Source organism: Neurospora hispaniola (assembly GCF_033458365.1).
Source record: "Neurospora hispaniola strain FGSC 10403 chromosome Unknown B0T23scaffold_3, whole genome shotgun sequence".
Lineage (NCBI taxonomy): Eukaryota > Fungi > Ascomycota > Sordariomycetes > Sordariales > Sordariaceae > Neurospora > Neurospora hispaniola.
Window position 1 is genome coordinate 2187981 of NW_026944408.1, and position 19379 is coordinate 2207359.

Sequence of the window (19379 nt, forward strand, 5' to 3'; positions counted from 1 at the left end):
TATCTATAGATGCTGTTTGGTCTAGCTTATTTCTCTGGCCTCATATGGGCGAGTCAGGGTTGCTCAGTCAAACAGACCCTGAGTCTCCAGAGTATGTACTGGACTATACTACATACCTCTACCAAACTGTCAATGCGTTGGAACAGTTGGCAAAATGCTCCATATCAGTTGCAACGAAGGGGCTGGACAGCATTCTATCTCGATGTCTCTGCCCACCAGCTGGATCAGATGAAGTGCATGTGTTTGTGATGTGGTACCGTACAGTTGCCCGGTGGGTACGTGGGGTACATAAAACGTTGACCTCCCCACTCCGCCGCCGTGTCACCAACCGTTCGGGGGAGCCGGGGTCCCTGTTTGGGTCGGGTGTCCCTGGGAGATACCGCGGGGGCGCGAGTCGCAAGTCGCGGGTCGCGGATCGTGGGGGAATTTTATAAAGTTGAGTGTTGGGACCTTTCCACCTTTGCAACTCCCCTATCCGAGTCTCCTCAGCACCTCACTCGCCTCGAAGCCGTGGAGAGTACCCCTTGCGCGCAACCCGACCGCAAGCTGGCCCATCGAGTCTATCTAGCAGGGAAACGCCACGACAGCTAGTCACCATGTCGAAAGCTACCATCGCCGTTATTGCCGCCGTGAGCGCCGCCGGTGGTGCCGCGGCCACCGCCGCCATGCTCTCCCTCAAGAGCGACAAGAAGGTCGACACCACCTCGCTGAACGGTCCCGTTCCCGCTGCCCCTTCTAAGCCTGGTCCGGTCCCCGCCAGCCAGGTCTTCAGCGCGCCCGCTCTCGCCGGCGGTTATAAACCCGTCGACCCCTCGGCCTTCTTCGAATACGGCTTCCCGGGCCCCGTCGCTGATCTCGCGACCCGCCAAGGCTTTGTGTCCTCGTACGACCGCCGCACCAAGAACCCGCACTGGACGGTGGAGCACATCACGCCCGAGTCCCTGTCCATCTCCGAAGGCGACCGCAAGAAGTCTACTTTTGTCGAAGACGAGGCGATCCCCGAAAAGTTCCGCGGCAAGCTCAAGGACTACTTCCGCTCCGGCTTCGATCGCGGGCACCAGGTTCCCGCGGCCGACTGCAAGTGGTCGCAAGCCGCCATGGACGACACCTTTTACCTGTCCAACATGTGCCCGCAGGTGGGCGAGGGTTTCAATCGCGACTACTGGGCGCACTTTGAGGATTTCTGCCGTCGCTTGACGAAGCAGTACCCTTCCGTCCGCATCGTCACCGGACCTCTGTACCTGCCCAAGCGCGACCCCAGCGACAACAAGTGGTACGTCAAGTACGAGATGATCGGGCAGCCCCCTAACGTGGCGGTGCCGACGCACTTTTACAAGGTCATCTTTGCCGAGGACGGCAAGAAGGGAGGAAATGTTGCGCTAGGAGCCTTCGTGTTGCCCAACGCCAAGATCCCCAACGATAAGCCGCTGCAGGACTTTGAGGTGCCCCTGGAGGCGGTCGAGAGGGCGAGCGGTCTCGAGTTTGCGAGCAAGTTGCCGGTACAGAGGAGGAAGAGGCTGTGTGCGGAGGCGAACTGCTCCCTTATTGTCAAGGACTATGCCGAGAGGCAGAAGTCGTTTGGCAAGAAGCAGTAGAGGGATAACAAAGGTGATTTTGGGGAGAGGAGGGGGGGATAGAGAGAGAAAGAGGGAGAGAAAAATGGTGGTATCGAGGACGGTATTACCCAAGATGACCTCTTGTGTACACCTCGATTTCTTACCGTGACAAAGGTTGGGGATGAGGTCGATGATTGGGAGTCTAGCGGAGAAGGCCGCTGTGAGGCTTGTACTTACATACAGGCGGGTTGTGCATAGCATCATACATGAGCATAGTTTAGCGTTTTATGATTATACCCCCATCGGAAAGGGAACACCGTCCGAAGTCGAACTTGACAGGGTTGAAGGTGTTGGTCAACTGCATACATCAGGCATGCGAGCGCTTCTACTTCTTTAGCCCTGCAGTGTGCCCACCGAACTAGAGCTCATTTTCGCGAGCTGATATATGACGGGAAGCCCATTCGCCAGGCAAGCACTTACCGACATCAAGGCATCCTTGATCACAGTACAGTGAGCCAAGTATATCAGTGCATAACGTAGGTAGGGAAGAGGTTTCAAGCTCCACGGCCAACCTTAGTAGCAGACTAGGGGATAGCAACCATGGTGATATATTCAATGCCCACCAGCCAACTCAAAGTCGTCTGTCTATTTGATCAAGGTTCCTCACTCAAGCACCGGCGAGGTATCTATCTTTCCCGACAACATCAAGCTAGCCAAACAGGAAGTTCGAAGTTAAACCCACACACAGTCGCGAAACGATTGTAATCCCTTTCTCTCTTTCTCTCTTTCCTTGTTCATCGTCCCCTCCTTCCTAGTGTTGTTCATCTGGTCTTGTCTCGGTTGGGTATACGTTCACACCGCTCTGATCAACACATCCATCCAGTCTCAAAGCGTCAACCATCAACCACAGGGTATCGGTGTCCATGACAACATGGTACGTTGTGACTGCGATAGCCATCTGGATAGATGATCAGCATCATTGGTCAGTCAGTTAGTGAGTCAGTCAGTCAGTTATGACCCTAACCACCGACATAGGTGATCAACGTTGATGTAAACATACCAACCCCCATTCAACTACCCCCCCTTCTCTCGTCATAGACCGCAGTCTTAACCAGACTGGTACTTCTTCTTGGAATAAGCCGTAGTAGTCGAAGCCTCCGTCTCCTCGGGCTTCTGGTCCTTCGCGGACTCATCCTTGAAACTAGAGTCTTTAGACTCGTCCTTCTTGGAATCGGTGGCCCCGGTCTGATCTTTGGAGACTTGCTCGTCACCTGGAAAGGTGGTGCCACCCGTGGTGGTGTCTTGGCCGGAGGTCTGGTCGCAAAAATAAGGGGCAGGAGCTGTTAGCAAGGGGTGTCTGGTGCGGTAGATGATGATATGGCTGTGGTTGGGCTGGAGGTTCTGTGTAGAAAAACTGGTGAGGGTTGGTGGGGAATTGGAGTGGGATGAGCCATGAAAATGGTAATGATAAGGATGCTGAGGATGAAAGGATATGAGATGATGGCCTCACGAATGTCTCCTCGCGAGTCTGTGAGTGGTGGAGAAGACAGATGTGAGACTTAGCAAAAATGTGTCTTTTGTGAATGATCATGAGGATTAGAGGATTGGGTAAAAGGAGATAGGCAACGTACGTTATCGTAAGACGACATGGTGATAGAGTTGCGAAGTAGGTTAGAGAAGTGGTTGAGCGGTGCTTGTAGTAGAAGGCTAGGGATATATCATGCAGATGAGGGTATAAGACTCTCGATGCTCTTCTTCTAGATCTTTTCCTTCTTCCAACTCGGCGACTCCCTGATACTTATACTTTTTTTTGGTCAAAATTCTCGTCCTCTGAATTTCTTCTTCCTTCTCCTTCCTCTTCCCATCCAAGAAAATTCGCCGAGTAACCTTCGCCTCTCCAAACGCTTTCATCCTACCGCTAAACAACCAAGCCAGTTCTTTCTCCACTGTACACAAAAGAACAGATTCCGCGCAACACCACCGCAACCATTCCTTGCTCCTTGAAACCACAATCATACCCATCTCTTCCCGTTTTGCCCTTCCACGAGTCGTTTACCGCCCACCCAGTCTTTCTCAGACGATACCACCATCAACCGACCGCAAGGCGAGAGGAGGAGGAGGCCACGTCGAAATCGTCTCATGCCATCATTTTCCTTCCCTCCAGTCACCTTACCGCTTGCCGCCTTCAAACTTCTTGCCGAAGTGTCTCCGGTTACCTCGATATACCCACTGCACGGTAGAGGTATATTGTCCCACGTTTTCAGGTCTGGACTCTGAAGTAGCTCAAGTGGAAGCTCAAACGCGATCACCATCCACTCACCCGTCTTCATTTTCGCCTTGTCTATGAGCGAAATGCTTCCTTGCATTGCCTCCAGTGCAGAAGAAGATGGTACTTTTTTTTTATTTTATTATTATTATTATTTCTTTCTTCTCTTTTTGTTTCGTTACTTTTTGGGTCCTGCGGTCACTTCTCTCCTTCTCCCGTCCCAACCGCCTTTCCGCCATCCTCAAATCCGACGAAAAGAGGTAGCCAGGTAACAAGGTGTACCTGTCGTGTACTGTAGTAGTCGTTATGTATAATCAAATGCCTGCGTAATCTCCTTTTCTTCCGCCTTTTACTTTTCCGCTCTTCTCCTCTTGTCTTATTCAAGGAAAATCCGAGACAAGTTGACGCGCGGACACACAACCGGTCAGAAACAACAAACCATGTGGTTCCCTCATGGCTTCGCTCGCCTCGATGTTCTGGTCAAAGAACTGTCCGACACCATCCCCTGATCATGTGAGGTGAGGGGGGAGGAGAGAACGAACAAAAGAGCGAGACTGAAACAGAATTGGTTGTTCCGCGCACGCCTTCTAGGAAGGTACAATGCTTGGACTGTATCATCTCCGTAGATCCCGTAATTGGACCAGAGAAAGGTGAGAGGGGAGGGAAATGAAAGGCTCGGTCGGTGTACTACCTACCGCCGTATATAACAGGCCGCTTTGGGGGACGGTGAGTCTCATATGTTATGCGGGCGAGATACGCACTGTAATAGTCGTAGGTGCGCATGAGAACATGACCAAGTCATTGTTGTTTGCAAAAGTAAAGCGGTCATCAATCCAGCCTCATGGCTTCAACATTGAAAGTCGATAGGACCCTCAGGTCAGTCTGCTGATGACGCTGCCATACTAGACTAAGAGGCTGGGCGTGCCACGCCCCACGGCATCATTGACGCAACTGCGACTGAGAGTTCAATTCGATGACCAGGCGAGAAAGTTGGGCAAGAAAGGAGTACAAGGCGTATCAGTTTGAGCAAAGTGTTACGGCCAGCCGCGTAAGCCGGCGGGGCGGCAGGCACGCGAGAAAGTTGACTACTGGATGGCAAAAAGAAGGGGGTATCGACGTATTATTTTGAGAACTGAGAACTCCCATGCCTTTTACTGAAGTAAAGAGAAGAATGTCATTATTCCATATGCAGGAGGAAAACACAAGACACAGACAATCAGAGCTTGGCTCGGTCCATGTTGTTCTGAATGGCACCACTCATCATGGGCACGTCAGGAAGTCCTCCTTGAGATCCATAGAGAACGGCTTGCCTGCCTCCCTTTGTCCCCCACCATGCAACACCAATAGCCGATCTCTCGACGTCCATCTCTCCGCTGACCAGGATCTCCCAGAACCGTCTCTTGGCAGCCTCCCTCATGGCCACGTCTTCGATCTGGTTCACAGCATGAGCGGCCTGGGTTAGCCAATCCTCAAAGATCCGGAGGTGGAGGAACGGCAGAGAATCTATCAAGGTCATCACCAAGGTACTCTGTTCAGACACGGGTAGCTCGGGAGTGGCCGATTGGACGTGGGTTTCAGGAGGCGGCAATGGCACCTTGCTTGCGACACCTATGCGGAAACGGACCATCTCTAAAAGTGTCTCAGCCAGCTGTGGGTGGGTTGACGAAATGGGGTACGGGGGGGAAAGGATCTGCATCAAGGTCTTGAAGGCCAGGCGAAATTGGCGCGGTGAAATGTGCGTGGGGAAGGCCGAGAACAGCGCCTCGGCATAGAAAGGGGCGAGCTTTACGGTGACGGGTGCGTTGTGTGGGCACGAGAGAACCGAAAGGACGGCGCTGTGTGCTGCCTCGAACAACTCGAGCATGCGTGGCGAGAGGGGGGTTGAGTGAGTCAGGTAGGCCATGGCCGGTTGCACAATGAGCGAGTCGCAGTCCTCGGGTGTCAGCTTAAGGGGGAGGTGTTCGGCAACGTTCAGGTAGAACAAGTCCAGGGTTCTGTGAAGGGGATGTGGAGGAATGGTGCCCGGGTTGAGTGGCTTCGTATCGCGTAGAAAGCTGGCACAGGCGTCCGAGTACCTCGCCAGGTTGTCAACGGACGTAAGGTACGTGAAGGTGTATACCTGGAAGGCATCGCTTCCGTTCCGAGACGAGACGAAGTAGAGGTAGCGGAGGGCCTTGAGGGTCTTGCTGGCCACGACGGGTGCCATGGCATCATTCCTCATCCGAGGATCGAGCAGACTGCGAGCCACAATGGTCTGTAACACAGCTACTGAGCCATACATGACCTTCCTCAAGAGCGTCCACAGAGCCACCCAAGGACCTTGTAGAGTCTCTTGGGTGAGGTATACTTCCTCCTCGGAGATTTCGATTTCCGAGAGCTTGCTAGCCTCCCATTCGTGCAGGAGCTTTTGGGTAAACGTGAGCAGATCATTCTGAGCCTGCAAGACAACGTTGGTATCACGCGCATGTTCGATGGCAAATCCAACGACCTTTGACAGAGGTCCAAGTCCGTTGACCAGAGGCTTTTGCTCAAGCTGGCGAAGAAGAAGAGCCGATGGGGAATTTTCTTGCCAAGTAAAGTGGTTTCCTGATTGCTTGAGATCTCCATCGATAGTGCAGAGAAAGAGGCCGTCTTGCAAGCCATCTGCGCCAGTCATGCCATTCAGAGCAACGGGTACGATAGCGTCACAGTCCAGGGCGAGGCGAGAGGACTTTGAAAGTAGCGGGAAGGCGTAGGTGAGGGCCAGCGCTATCGGGCCTGGGGGAGCAGGGGGCTCTGGTTCGCGTTGTTGTCCGTGTGGTTGCTCACTGGGGCGGAGGGCAAGGTTGACAGCGGTGACGAAGGCTTGCTCGACGGTATTGCGCATCGAGTAGCTCAGGCCGTGGCGATTCCTGGGATCTTTCTGACTTGTCATGCCAAGGAGAACACCGCAGAAGACAAGCAGATGCTGCCACCTGCTGGACTTGTCGTCTGCGCCCTTGAGGACGGCTGATACCCAGTCATCGCACGACAAACCACCACCTGTGCGTGGCGCCTGTGGCACCGGCGGTCCTGCCTGAGATCCCCTCGAACCTGGCGGCAGGCCTTGTGACCCTCGCGACCCGGGCGGGCCATGCAGTGCCGGGTGTGTCTGAAGTGGAAGTGGCTGGGGCGGCTGCTTGTGTTTGGCGTGCTCTTGAAGTTTGGCGGCCTCCAACTCCTTGTTGCGGACGTGGGTGGCAGCGCTGTTGAAGATACTGATGACGCGGTAGCAGGCCCTCATGCCATCGCCGCGCTCCCATATTGCTGGCGCATTGAGCAGTTGCGAGGTGAGGACGGTGATGTTGAGCGGGTTGGAGAGGTGGGTCAGCAGCGTGGTGGTGGTCGAGTATAACTGTTCGGTGCGATCATCGTCATGGACGTCCTGGTATAACCGAAGAACATTGGTCAGAAGTCGTTCGACCGACATGGCGTGCTTCGTGTGGATGGGTCGCCCGTTCTCGTCGTGCTGCTCGTCGTCGTCGTCGTCGTCGTCGTCGTCGTCGTCGCCGCCGCCGTCGCAAGTCTTCGTTTGTCAATTACGTCGTCGGATATTAGAGATTAATGGGGCGGTATGTAAGGACAGCGATGGGCAGGGGAACTAATCGAGATGATTGTCACGGTGGAACCATGTCATGTCTATTGGCAGAGAACAAACATTGAAGACCTGATGGAAGTGGAAGGTTGCGACCGTCGTTATTTCCTGCCGGGGGCCGAGGTACTGTAAGGAGGAACGACGGTAGGGAGTGCAGTGTCAGTGGGTGAGGAGGCTCTCTGGGGGCTCCATTCGATTCAGCGGGTAGGTGAGTCCCGTCCCCGTTCAGCTGAACCCGGCCTGATTCTTCTTGCCATCCATGCACATGCATGATACGGGGACGCCCCATAATATCGAGGTCCGGTGTTACCTAGGTAGTCATGTACTGTAACGTAATCGGCCACTGTTCTTGGCATGTGCACTTTTGTAAGTAAGTAACGAATGGTTACAAACGGGACTTTTCTTACAACACGGCCAACGACAAACAAGCAGCGGCCAAACTCCAAAGAACATCACCAGACAATAGGTACTGAATCCATTTAGGCTAGCCAATATCACCATCAACCAAGCCAGCCACTTTCCAAACGTTACACCAATCAATACTTGATACAACTACCTCTAGACGACATCACACCACGAGATAGTCAACATCTGCCCAGGCTACATCTTTCGCTTACAATTTTCGCAGCTCGGTGGAAACGGCACCGCCCGCAATGGAAACACGCTCGTACGGCTCTCGACTAGTTCCCCAGTACCTATGGTGTATCTCACTAACAGCCATACTTGCAGCATCATCCGGGACGTTAAACCGGTTGGCTATGTCACCCCTCCCTTTCCTTCCCTCCACTGGCCTCCTCAACGTGACACCTATAGCCTCTACGACCTTGAGGACATGTGGCGCTTCACTCTTCTCTGGACCCTTATCATCTATGGCCTCGTTCACCTCGGTGCTGCTGGCATTGCCCTCATGATGCAAGTCGGCAAGAAGAAATCCAACTGGAAGTTCCTCTGGCTGGTCCCTTTGCTCTATGCTGCTGTTGCTGGCGCCGAGGCTCTGCTGGCCGGCTGTCTCGTTGGGCTGGTAGTGGGAGCCACTTACAAAGCGGGCGCATTCTCCATGTCGACGTGGATCCCCTTCATCTGGGGCTGGGTCAACGTGCTCATCTTGATCTTGTCGTCCTTCAGAATCCAGGGCGGTCTTTAGTGGAACGTCTGGCTTCTCTGCAAGGTCAATAAGCTATGTGCTTTCTGGAAGTGCTCAGCATACGTCCACCGTTGATCCAGGTACCGAGCCTCCAGTCGAGCTGACGGGAGGGAAGTGCCAGATGTTTTGAAATGGAACCCACCCGACCAACTGACCCCTTTTTCGACATGGCGATCAGGAACCGGGACAAATACGGGGTTCTAGGGGCGCCTCGCGGGCGCGTCAGGGGCTCTGTAAACGAGTGGGCAGGCGCTTTCCATGGGCTGGCTGGGACTGCCCGGAATTGCTTGCTAGGATCCCAGGTTGCGTCATTGAACTGCTCACAGCACCCGGCCCCTGTATGCAACGCTGTTAGCGGTTCGAAGCGGGGCACAACATCCGGGAGGAACGAACTGCATCGAGGTCTTGATGGAGATTTGTTGCTGACATCATTTCACCTTTGCATCCTCGACCCAACATCGCCTCTTTGTTTTCTGTGTTGCTGTTTGGCTTGCCGGTGTAAGGGGGGGGGGCACTCTGTTGGCGTGTCAGACGACAATACGAAGGAGATCGTGGGAGCGCAACAACAATATCTACGACTACAAACATCTCGTCGCGACTCGCTTTCTTGACCGCATCCCGACCAGTTCGACGAATACATACGTACCTACCTCTGCTTTCTGCACCCGGCAGCCTGCAATTGACAGGCCTCAGATTGGAAAGAATGGAAACATCGTCCAATTTGCGCCAGTGGTCGCAAGAGGGGTAAGTCTCCCTAAATGCTATTGTTTGGTTTTCTTGCCATTGTTCTCTGTTGCGACGTTGCCGTCCCCGGGCGCCAGCATATGATATGTGTACATCTTCGCTACCTCCCACTTCCTCTGTCGCCATAACCGTCTTGCCTACTCTGCCGACTCCTTTGCACCACGTCACCAGATTCGCCTACCATGTCTGAGTCTCCGTCGTCGTCGGCGCCCTTGGCTACTGGTCGCAGTGACGGTCCATCAGTCCACCACCGTCAGCATTCACGCGGACAAACCACTCACATCAACATCACTGCCGCTACTGCTACCGCTGCCGCTACCCATCTTTCAGAAGCTGACCTCTCCCTTCCGACGGACAGCCCAACCAGCGCGAACTCCAACCACAACCTCGTCAACGACCGAGACTACTTCCCCTACCAGCCCAAGTCCCTAGCCGGCATCGCCACGCGCTCCTTCTGCCTCGGCATCGCCGTCACCATTGGCGTCGGCGCAACCGGCGCAACCCTCCTCTACACATCGAGCCCGCTCTGGCGCCTGCCCTTCTTCCTTGCCGCCCTCGCCACCTTTCACTTCCTCGAGTTCTGGACCACAGCCGCCTACAACACCCGCGCTGCCGATGTCAAGTCTTTCCTTCTCACGGCCAACTGGCCCGGTTACGCCATCGCGCACGGCTTCGCGACGCTTGAGTGTCTGCTGACCAACACCTTCTGGCCGAACCGTGCGTGGGCGCCGTTTGGTTCCGGTACGCTGCTCTGTTTGCTCGGCCTGGCCCTGACGGTGATCGGCCAGGTGGTGCGCAGCGTGGCCATGGTACAGGCGGGACCGAGCTTCAACCACTTGGTGCAGCGCCAGCGAAGCTCGGCGCACGTGCTGGTGACGTCGGGGATCTACGGCAGGTTCAGGCACCCGAGTTACTTTGGCTTCTTTTGGTGGGCGTTGGGGACGCAGATGGCTATGGGCAACGTCGTTAGCTTTGTGGCTTACGCGGCGGTGTTGTGGAAGTTCTTTAGTTCGAGGATCAAGCATGAGGAGGAGTTTTTGGTCAAGTTCTTTGGGCAAGAGTATGTGGATTATCGAAGGAGGGTGGGCACCAAGATTCCGTTTGTTCCCTGAGTTGGGTGTCTCATATAGGCGTGGTGCTCTTTGACAGAGCTCATCTGTTGTGTGCTATAGTCTATCACGTGGTAGTCGCTTTTCGTGGTACACAGCTCGAAAGAATAGATACAAAGCCTATCAAACCAAACAGTTCACGTATCCCCCCTTCGTTACTACAGAATATTATCGTAGTTCCTGCAACGCCCTCGAACACCATGGCTAAAGCAATCGGTCTACCTAGAATTCTGACCCAGCTGCAGGGAACAGCTGACGTTCACCTTACAATGTCCTGTTGATCAAGCCTATATCTATGTTTCCTTCACCGTCGAAAATAACCAGGAGCAGACAACTACACGAGAGGAGGGCACGTCCCCTGCCCTTGCTGAACAAGCTGCTGCGAAGTAGCCATCTTGCTCACACTCCCATACTTGGCCTGCCATGCGTAAAAGTACATGAGGGCCGCAAACGGTTGGCCGAAGATGGTAAAGGAGACCCAGAAGATGATGTTGCCCAACAGCTTGCCATTGGGAGACGTTTTCTTCTCCAAAGGCTTGGTGAACTGGATGAGAGGCAGTTGGAGGAACATGCCGAGGAAAGCAACGCCTGTGATTTTCGTGTTAGATGATAGTTCTTCCATATGGCTTGTTTGTGAAATGACCAGAGAAAATAAAATTAAATAAAAAAAAAGGGGAAAAAAAAAGAAGAAAAAAAAAACATACCAATAAGGTTATGAGTAGGCACACCAACGAGCAACTCATGCAACACGGCGCTCAAGAAGAAAACCGCCAAACTCGCCGTCGCATTACTCCACCCCCTCGACCGCATGGGCGAGTACACATGGCGCTTGAAGTACTGATAAACGGGCTTATTCCACGTGCGCCAGTACACGCCCAAGCTCTCGCTGTTCCACCACTCATCATAAAACGAGCGGTCCGCAAACCTTGTCACCTCAGCCAGCGCGTTCAAAAAGCTCTGGAACAGCGCGAAGAACCCAGCCAGCCAAATAATCAACGAAATAGTCGACAGCTTCAGCAGCCTCTCCACAATGCTCGGGATATCAAGCGAAGCAATCTTATCCAGCGAGTTACGCAGCACCGGCGTCGCGTATTGCGCCGAAAGGAACCAGATGAACACACTGAGGCAAATCACCTCGCCACATCGCTTGGCCACGAACGACCACCGGATTTTGGCGGTGCGCGGGTATACGGGCTGGTAGACCAGCGTGGGAGCCCACCAAAAGTAGCAGAGATTGCCCATCGTGATGTTCTCCGGATAGGGACACTCCGCGTACAGTCCTGGCAAGGCGTCGAGCTCTCCACGGGCAGGGTGCAGGTACGCGTGTCTCAGGTCACGGTTGGTGAAGGCGTACGAGGCTGTCTTGAGCCAGACCACGATGGCGTGCACTTCCGTGAGGGTGCCGATCAAAGGGTGGTGGATGTGGTAGTAGACCACGTAGGAGGTTAAAACCAGGGCGGTGGTTACGTTGATGGCGTGAAGGAGGCGAACGAGCTTCCATGTGGATTGGAACTTGCGGTGCTGCTCCTCGGTTGGGCTATTGGTGCCGTCTTGGTGCTGGTGCTCCTTTGCGTTCTGCTCGGAGGCGGACACATTGCGCTCGGCACGGGCCTGGACGGCGGCGTAGTGCTCGATGATGTAGGCGATGAAAAGGTGGCAGGGGATCAGGAAGTACAGCAGCAGACCGCGGTTGATGTCGGACTTCCGAAAGTCATGGCAGCCGATGCATATTAGGACGCCGTACTGGTGAGAGTTGTTAGCTATATCGGTCCGGTACAAACAGAACAGATAGGCCAAACGGTCGAAGTCAGGCAGAAGATGGTATGTCCAACCTTTTGGATGTTCTCAATGATCAAACGAAGGTTACCGACAACTGCGAATACTGTCAGCACACTCGGCCAACTCACCAAACAAAAACGTGGCAAGGATTCCCAATGTTTACCCAAAACAATGACCATCAGGTTGCGGAACCCCAAGAAGCTGGGGCTCTCAGTTGTGTCGTGGCTCAGACAGGATGGCCTTGACTGAGAGTGAACGGCCTCGACATGGCGATATTTACTCCGAAGGGCCTTTTTCGAGTGTCTTTTCGTCTCCGTCTCTGGTTCACCACCGGCATTGGCCTTGTCATTAGGAGTGCTGCCATTTTCTGGACCATTAGTCCGACGGATGACGTTGTCGTTTGAGGTGTGGACAGCGGGGTCAAGCCCCGTCGTCGTGGCCGTTGGACTACTCATTATCCCAGCATGGACCGGCAAGGAATGAGGTAGCTAGTAAGTTTAGGGATTGTGAGTTTTTGTATTTCTGGGGAGTCAAATCGTGAAAAAGAAACGAGGGTGTTGTTGATGTATCTTCATCAAATAAAGTGTGAAGGTGGCAAGGGTATATATCTCCGGGTCAAGCCGAGTCGGGTTGGGCGCTTGCTCGCAGTTAGCTACCTACGGGCCGCTGTCAACCTTGGTTCGGGCACGCCGCCGGACCCTTCCCCAAGGATCAGGTTTTACTAAACTGTCAAAGCCTCGGAATGGCACGGTGGAGGCCGAGGGTAGTATGATAACATGATGCAAGGGGACCTTGTAGGGCAGAAAGGGTGTGGAATGAATCCGTTGGGTTGAGGTTGTACAAGAGACAAGAAGGGCAGCTAGAGGTGGTCTTGGAAGCTTAGTTTGTAGCGTACATAGAGATAGGTAGCTATCCCATAGCAACACGCGAAATTGGTGCCCGGACCAGGTGTTGTCTGTCACTCGAGAAGGCCTCAAAATCCCCGAAATGAAGGAGAAATGGAGCATCGTTTCTTCATCAACGGACACCGCTACCTTCCATTCTGGAGCTACCTCTGTGCTGTTCAACGTACTCGAACTCTGTAGTGTAACTCTCGGCTCCCGAACAGAAGCGACGACCCAAGACAAAATCTCCGTCGAGATCGTTCTAGCTCCACGCTCCGAGATTTCAAGTTCCATGCAATGGGCCCCTGTTTGGGCATCCTCACCTGAAGAAGTGGAACGCGAATACAACTTAAGATGTCCCCTCCCACTTGAGCTGGATTAACGGACCTGGAAAGGCCGTCCATGGAGCCTTAAAATTTTTGAAGGTCGAAGCTCCCTCGATACATGTGATCCGAACAGGGCATTGATAGGTGCAAGGGCCGGGATCATGCACTACCAAGTTGGCGCCCACGAACCACTCGAACATCCATATCGGTACAAAATGGCAGAAGTAGGACAGTAACAGAAGCCTTTGTTGTAGTAGTAGGAAAGCTTTGGGGTTAGGGTCATAAGAGCTTCCCTTACTGCACTAGATACTGCCAGAACACGGTCTTAAAAGCGATGAGAAATAGGGGCTATGGAAAAGGGAATCCAAGTAACCAAATCCTTGTGTATGCCTCTACGAAGAGGTAAGCATCGCTCATCCAGTGTCCATAGGCATTGGCCTCTTTGTAATGTGGGCTCGGATGGGCAAACTGCCCGTTCAATGCTGACCTGAAGCGTCGTTGCTGTGGTTGAGGTTCCTCGAGGTCCTGTTCCCTTGCGACGGGAACATCCTCAGAACGAGCGGTCCAAATTCATCCCCACTGATCGCACGCCCGGGCTGTTGCCGGGCGGTGGAGGTAGTGTAGGCGCTTTCGGGGCGCTGTAAGCCTCAAATGGAAGGCTTGGCCCGTGCGCTAAAGTATGCCGGCCGCGTTTGAATGCACCCAGGCATTTCTGAACAAGACCACCAGGGCACGGACCATCCACCGACTTTCCATTCAACTCATCAATCGTTAACCACCCAGCCTGTTCAACCAAGCCACCAAACCAAACTCCAACAAAAAAAGGAAGCCGCGCTTCAAGTGAAGTGAGTCTATCCGTCCTTGAAAGTTCAGGGTGGAGCATGCCGCTAATATATTACATCTAGATATTCTCACAAGAGTTCTGAAAAAATCACACGCGCTTAGGGGAAGCAAATCATCGTCTGAAGCGCGACCAGAAGTTATCATCATTCAAACGCGTCAGCATCAGAATTCAGTCGATTGATTACCATGTCATACGAGCCCAGGGGAGATCATGACAAGGGCTATGGAGGGGGAGGAGGTCATGATGGCCTCCCACCCCGAAATAGAGGCAGACGTAAGTTCATGCTGCGGATACGACCAAACTCTACCTCTAGCGAATATACCGTGTACACAGTCCATGTCGCCAGGCATTATACATCACAATGTTCTGTCCATCAATCATGACGGCGTCCCAGGTGACAACAGTTATCCGTTTGCTCCGTGATGGCGTAGCTTTTGTTGCCGACCATGGCCTGGTCATCACCGACGACAATACACTCGATCACGTTGACACTCGCCCTCCTCAATTTATCCTCACTTCTCGTTCACCCGTTCCTGCTTAGCACCGCCATCATCTCACATCATCATCGCTGGCTGTTCGGTGGGATTCTTTTCTTCACCCAGCTCAATAGCACCTGTTTTTCACTCGCCAATGGACAACGAAGACTGACCCTAGACTCAGGTCCCGTCACCGACTATGGTGCTTCAGTTGTTCACTACATGCGCCACAGGCAACCGAGATACCGGGGATCATATGCTGGTGAAGTTGAAAGGCCCAGCCCGAGTTATATTGTTGATGTAAGGACAAATGCAAGCCATGAACCCGCCGCATTGATACTAAGGCTTGGTACAGATGCTACCACCATACGCCCGAGTCACCAATCCAGCAGACTCCGTACCATCAAGACATCTTCACTCTTCCCTCAACAAAATCAAGCACCCCATCAATGTGGTACGATGGACGCCAGAAGGCCGAAGGTTGTTAACGGCCAGTAGCAGTGGAGAGTTTACGCTCTGGAACGGCACAGGATTCAACTTCGAAACGATCATGCAGGCCCACGATTCCGCCATTCGTGCTCTAGTATATTCGCACAGCGACGACTGGCTCGTCTCTGCCGATCATGACGGTATTATCAAATATTGGCAGCCGAACTTCAACAATGTCGAGAGCATTAGGGGCCATACTGATCCCATTCGCGACCTTGCCTTCAGCCCCAACGACACCAAATTTGTCACGGCTTCAGATGATCAAACACTCAAAGTCTTTGACTTTGCTGGCGGCTCAACGGACATGACTCTGACAGGGCATGGATGGGACGCAAAGAGTTGCGATTGGCATCCCAGCAGAGGCCTGATTGTCTCTGGTTCGAAAGATCATCTGGTCAAGCTGTGGGATCCACGGACGGGTAGATGCCTGACCACGCTTCACGGGCACAAAAACACCATCACCAAAACCCTCTTCGAGAGAGTGCAAGGAAACTGTTTGGCAACATCAGCTAGAGATCAGACAGCTCGCGTGTTCGACCTTCGAATGATGCGAGACATCGCCCTCCTCAGGGGCCACGAAAAGGACATATCGACATTGACGTGGCACCCAGTCCACTCCAACCTCCTAAGCACCGGCGGCTCGGACGGCTCGCTATTCCACTACCTCCTGGACGAGCCGAACACCGCGCCCGACGGCTCAGTCATGCCGATTCCGGCAGTTTACGACACCGCCGATCCTTCGTCCGCACCTGCCCAACCCATCTACCCGGCCCACAAGATCCCCTATGCCCACGACTTCGCCATCTGGTCGCTCGACTGGCACCCGCTCGGCCACATCCTCGCCTCGGGATCCAACGATCGCATCACACGTTTCTGGTCTCGCGCAAGACCTGGCGAGGCTCCCGAGTCCTTCAACGACCGGTATCACATCGGCGAGGCAGCAGCCGAAGCTCAGGGCACCTGGGACCGCCGCGGCGGCCGTCACATGCGGCAAGTCGAGGAGGAGCAGGAGCTGGAGGACGAGATGGACGGCCTGGTGGATCAAAAGATGCCCATCAAGGGGCAACCCAACGTTGGCGGCGGCGGAATGATGCCTGGTCTTTCTTTCCCCAGCATTCCCGGCCTTCCTCTCCAGCAGGTTCCCAGCTCTGGCCCTGGCGGCAGCGGTTTCATACCACCACCACCCATCATCCCCGGCGTCGGCGGTGCCACCGGTGTCCCGCCTCCTCTCCCCTTCCCTATCCCCGGCATGTCCGGTCTGCCCGCCGGTGTCGTCCCGCCGCCCCTTCCGGGTTTAGATCTGAAGAACCCGCCCGACTTTAGCGCGCTCGCCGAAATGATGAAGAAGGCCGGTTATCAACCGCCGCCGCCAGGCTCGGCTGGCGCACCGATGCCCCCCCCCGGCATCCTGCCCCCTGGCCTAATCCCCCCGCCGGGCGCGGCGGGCTTCCCTATGCCCCCTCCTGGGTTTGCGCCTCCGCCGCTGATTCCTGGTGCTGGTGGGCCGCCGGGAGGAGCGACTCACCCCGATGGTGGGAATGATCAATATGATTCATCAGGGAGGAGACGCGCGCCGTTGCCTAGTCAGGAGGAGAGTCTTAGGATGGAGCAGAGCAAGGGCAATTATACGCGCGTGAGATCGGATAGAGATTGTGGAGGAAACGAAATTTGCTTTTGATATATCTGCTTTTATTAGCCATGTTGCACAAGTCAATAGGGTGGTGCTTGATCACATAATGCTGAGAACTTTTCTTCTGGGCAGTGTATGTGTCGGGAAATCAAGTGTGGGGGTAGTCCTGGAATGGCACATGAAGAAGGAAATCATAAGGTGAGAGAAACATCTAAAGGGACAAGAAAAGATGTTATGATAAAACTACCATTTGTTCGCCAATGATAGCGAACAGGACAATCTTGCCGAGAGCAAGGTAAGTTGACCACAACCGGTATTGTATGTCTATTCCGTTCAAACGCCGTAACCGTACAAGTTAGCCATCCCCGTTCCTCCAGGCGGTCTACATACTGTCAAAGCCACATAACAAAAGGGTATCAATATTTCCCCGAACCTTCCCATCTTTTTCCGTTTTGTTTTCAGCAATGCAACATCATACAGTCGACAATTCCCCCCTTGTGAACCATTAACCCGTGTTACTGCATCATCTATGCTCTAGCAAACTGCGGGTCCGAACCCTCACCATCTTGGCCCATCAACAGCTGCATGTCGGCAGCCCAGTCTTCAAAGACAGGCGACTGGTGTTGAAGTGAGAACGGATTTCCATGATCACTAAGCCAGAAAGGCGCAGCGCCGAGATTTCCGCCATCGCTAACTGGGGCATTCGTGAATTGCTCCATCTGAGGGGGAGGGGTAGCGCCAGCTGAGGTGAATGCGGAGTGAACATCTCCTTGCTGATGCTGGGGTTCTAAACTAGGATCGATGACATATCCTAGATCGTCAACGCTCAAGTTGGCAGCACTCGGAAATGGTACCATAGCTGCCTGTTCCTCGCCTGTATGCAATTGAGGTAGGAGCAGCAGCTGTTGCTCCTCTTCTTTTATACCATTGTTGCCATGGTCATTTTGGATATGTCTATCCAGATCAGCATGACGGATGAAGCGAGCGGCGCATCCGTACGCAGGGCAAGCAAGGTCACGAGTGTCCAGCAAAGCCTGTTGAGCTTGCTGAGCCTGGGCGACCATGGAAGGGACGGGATACAGCTTGGGTGGACGCTTCTTCCCAAGATGAACATGAAGAACATGCTCCTCTAGCTTGACCCTGGTGGTGAATCCCTGGCCACAACCCTCTTCCGCGAAGTTCCAGTCCGCGATCTCCGAAATCTTGGCATCGTAAGTATCGGTCTGTCCGCAGACGAAACGATGGCCTTCATGGGCAGACTTGATGTGCGTGTTGAGATTGGAGACACGCGTGAACTTTTTGTCACAGCCCTCCCACGTGCAAGCAATCGTCTTTCGATCTTCGACTGTCTTGGCTGAGTGGTAGAGCTCAACATGGCGCATCATGTTGCTTTGTGTACCGCATCTGATACCGCAGAAGGCGCAGTTGTTGTGCTCCTTCTTCATATGAGCTTGAAGCAGCAGCATCGTGGTAAATCCAACACGGCGACCTCCATTGTCATCACCCTCTCCTTCAGCGTTGCATTCGTCACACCAAAACTTCAGGTCACCGTGCTCGCGCTCTACGTGCCTTCGCAAGGCACTTGCAGTGTCGAAGCCGGCGTCGCACCCGTCGTTACCGCATGGATATGCCGACTTGCCTAGATGGACGGTTCGGATGTGTCTCTGGAGCGTTTGGTGCTTGCGGAAGCTCTGGACACAGTCCCCATAGCCGCGGCAGCGGTAGCGATCGGCGCCCTCGTGAACCAGAGCATGGCGGCGAAGTCGAGTATTAGTGACAAAGGACTTTCCGCAACCGGGCTCGGGGCATGTGTACTTTCGATCGTTGGTATGAGATCCCTTGATGTGCTGGGAGAGGTGCTTCTCTTCGAGGTAGTCTTTGTCGCAGTCATCGTAGGGGCACTTGAACGGGCGATCGTTTGTGTGGGATCGGAGGTGGGCAGCAAGACGAGCAGGGCGGTTGAAGGTCTTGGTGCAACCGGCGAATGTGCACCTGATGGTCTTGAGATCGGAGGGGAAGCGGCGCGAAGCACGAGTTGTGGTAGTGTTGATACTAGTTGCTGCTACCGTAGTCGTCGGGTCGGCGTGGGTAAGGGAGGTGTTGGCAACCGAGGCGACAGAGGCCGAGTCAGGGTCGAGTTCGAGGCTGTCGTTGCCGTTGCCATCAGAAGCTGCCGCCTCTGCACCAGCAGGTGGCGATTGCGATTGCGAGGGTAGGGCCGGTGCCTCGAGCTGCTCTACTTGTGAGAGTTCCTCCTCCTGCTGCTGGACCCAATCAGTAGCTCTTTTCTTGGATTGGACTTGAGCATGGTCGGGGCCGTCATGGCCATCAGGGCGCTCGTCGTCCTGTTTCCGCTTCATTTTGAGGCCTGGAGTAGCAGCACTGGTCGCCGTGGCCTGCTACCCTGGACTTGGTTGGAGCTTCGACATTGGAGAGAGGGGAGCTCCAAGCTTTTGGGGAAATTCGCTTGGATGGATTTTTTTTGATTTTTTTTGGAGGTTCACATTTGTGACGGAACC

General features: G+C 54.0%; 7 protein-coding genes across 7 annotated transcripts; 3 read left to right on the top strand and 4 right to left on the bottom strand.

Annotated features, from left to right (window-relative positions):
- The first annotated feature begins 515 nt into the window (after window positions 1–515).
- On the top strand, window positions 516–1880 carry B0T23DRAFT_113623 (mitochondrial nuclease). The gene has a single exon (XM_062831908.1). The coding sequence runs from the start codon at window positions 597–599 to the stop codon at window positions 1593–1595; it is 999 nt and encodes a 332-aa protein (XP_062694057.1). The 5' UTR covers window positions 516–596; the 3' UTR covers window positions 1596–1880.
- A 783-nt stretch (window positions 1881–2663) lies between these two features.
- Window positions 2664–3205, bottom strand: B0T23DRAFT_427616 (uncharacterized protein; the record flags this gene model as incomplete). Its single annotated transcript, XM_062840076.1, has 2 exons — window positions 2664–2957; window positions 3188–3205. 2 exons carry the CDS (start codon window positions 3203–3205, stop codon window positions 2664–2666), a joined length of 312 nt encoding a protein of 103 aa, XP_062694058.1.
- A 1833-nt stretch (window positions 3206–5038) lies between these two features.
- On the bottom strand, window positions 5039–8539 carry B0T23DRAFT_312947 (uncharacterized protein; the record flags this gene model as incomplete). The annotated part of the gene is made up of 5 exons (XM_062834716.1): window positions 5039–7366; window positions 7470–7561; window positions 7846–7919; window positions 8053–8115; window positions 8475–8539. The coding sequence occupies 5 exons, from the start codon at window positions 8537–8539 to the stop codon at window positions 5039–5041; spliced, it is 2622 nt and encodes an 873-aa protein (XP_062694059.1).
- A 966-nt stretch (window positions 8540–9505) lies between these two features.
- Window positions 9506–10435, top strand: B0T23DRAFT_355699 (Isoprenylcysteine carboxyl methyltransferase family-domain-containing protein; the record flags this gene model as incomplete). The annotated part of the gene is made up of 1 exon (XM_062836163.1): window positions 9506–10435. One exon carries the CDS (start codon window positions 9506–9508, stop codon window positions 10433–10435), a length of 930 nt encoding a protein of 309 aa, XP_062694060.1.
- Window positions 10436–10600: 165 nt separating this feature from the next.
- Window positions 10601–12766, bottom strand: B0T23DRAFT_113668 (MBOAT, membrane-bound O-acyltransferase family-domain-containing protein). The gene is made up of 3 exons (XM_062831909.1): window positions 12265–12766; window positions 11137–12175; window positions 10601–11020 (listed from the first exon to the last, which is right to left on the bottom strand). The coding sequence occupies exons 1-3, from the start codon at window positions 12664–12666 to the stop codon at window positions 10767–10769; spliced, it is 1695 nt and encodes a 564-aa protein (XP_062694061.1). The 5' UTR covers window positions 12667–12766; the 3' UTR covers window positions 10601–10766.
- Window positions 12767–14539: 1773 nt separating this feature from the next.
- B0T23DRAFT_113706 (polyadenylation factor subunit 2) lies at window positions 14540–17148 on the top strand. The gene is made up of 3 exons (XM_062831910.1): window positions 14540–14844; window positions 14926–15041; window positions 15097–17148. The coding sequence occupies exons 1-3, from the start codon at window positions 14712–14714 to the stop codon at window positions 16906–16908; spliced, it is 2061 nt and encodes a 686-aa protein (XP_062694062.1). The 5' UTR covers window positions 14540–14711; the 3' UTR covers window positions 16909–17148.
- A 239-nt stretch (window positions 17149–17387) lies between these two features.
- On the bottom strand, window positions 17388–19220 carry B0T23DRAFT_403507 (uncharacterized protein; the record flags this gene model as incomplete). The annotated part of the gene is made up of 2 exons (XM_062838784.1): window positions 17388–17652; window positions 17860–19220. 2 exons carry the CDS (start codon window positions 19218–19220, stop codon window positions 17388–17390), a joined length of 1626 nt encoding a protein of 541 aa, XP_062694063.1.
- Window positions 19221–19379: the final 159 nt, after the last annotated feature.

What these genes read in the sequence shown, in the direction of transcription:
- B0T23DRAFT_113623 (XM_062831908.1), top strand. Translation starts at nt 597, where the DNA reads ATGTCGAAAGCTACCATCGCCGTTATTGCCGCCGTGAGCGCCGCCGGT.
- B0T23DRAFT_113668 (XM_062831909.1), bottom strand. Translation starts at nt 12,666, where the DNA reads ATGAGTAGTCCAACGGCCACGACGACGGGGCTTGACCCCGCTGTCCAC. An exon ending in TCATTGAGAACATCCAAAAG is followed by an intron (nt 12,176 to 12,264) that starts GTTGGACATACC and finishes AACTCTCACCAG; the next exon opens with TACGGCGTCCTAATATGCAT. An exon ending in GCCTACTCATAACCTTATTG is followed by an intron (nt 11,021 to 11,136) that starts GTATGTTTTTTT and finishes CGAAAATCACAG; the next exon opens with GCGTTGCTTTCCTCGGCATG.
- B0T23DRAFT_113706 (XM_062831910.1), top strand. Translation starts at nt 14,712, where the DNA reads ATGGCCTGGTCATCACCGACGACAATACACTCGATCACGTTGACACTC. An exon ending in TCATCATCGCTGGCTGTTCG is followed by an intron (nt 14,845 to 14,925) that starts GTGGGATTCTTT and finishes CCCTAGACTCAG; the next exon opens with GTCCCGTCACCGACTATGGT. An exon ending in GCCCGAGTTATATTGTTGAT is followed by an intron (nt 15,042 to 15,096) that starts GTAAGGACAAAT and finishes GGCTTGGTACAG; the next exon opens with ATGCTACCACCATACGCCCG.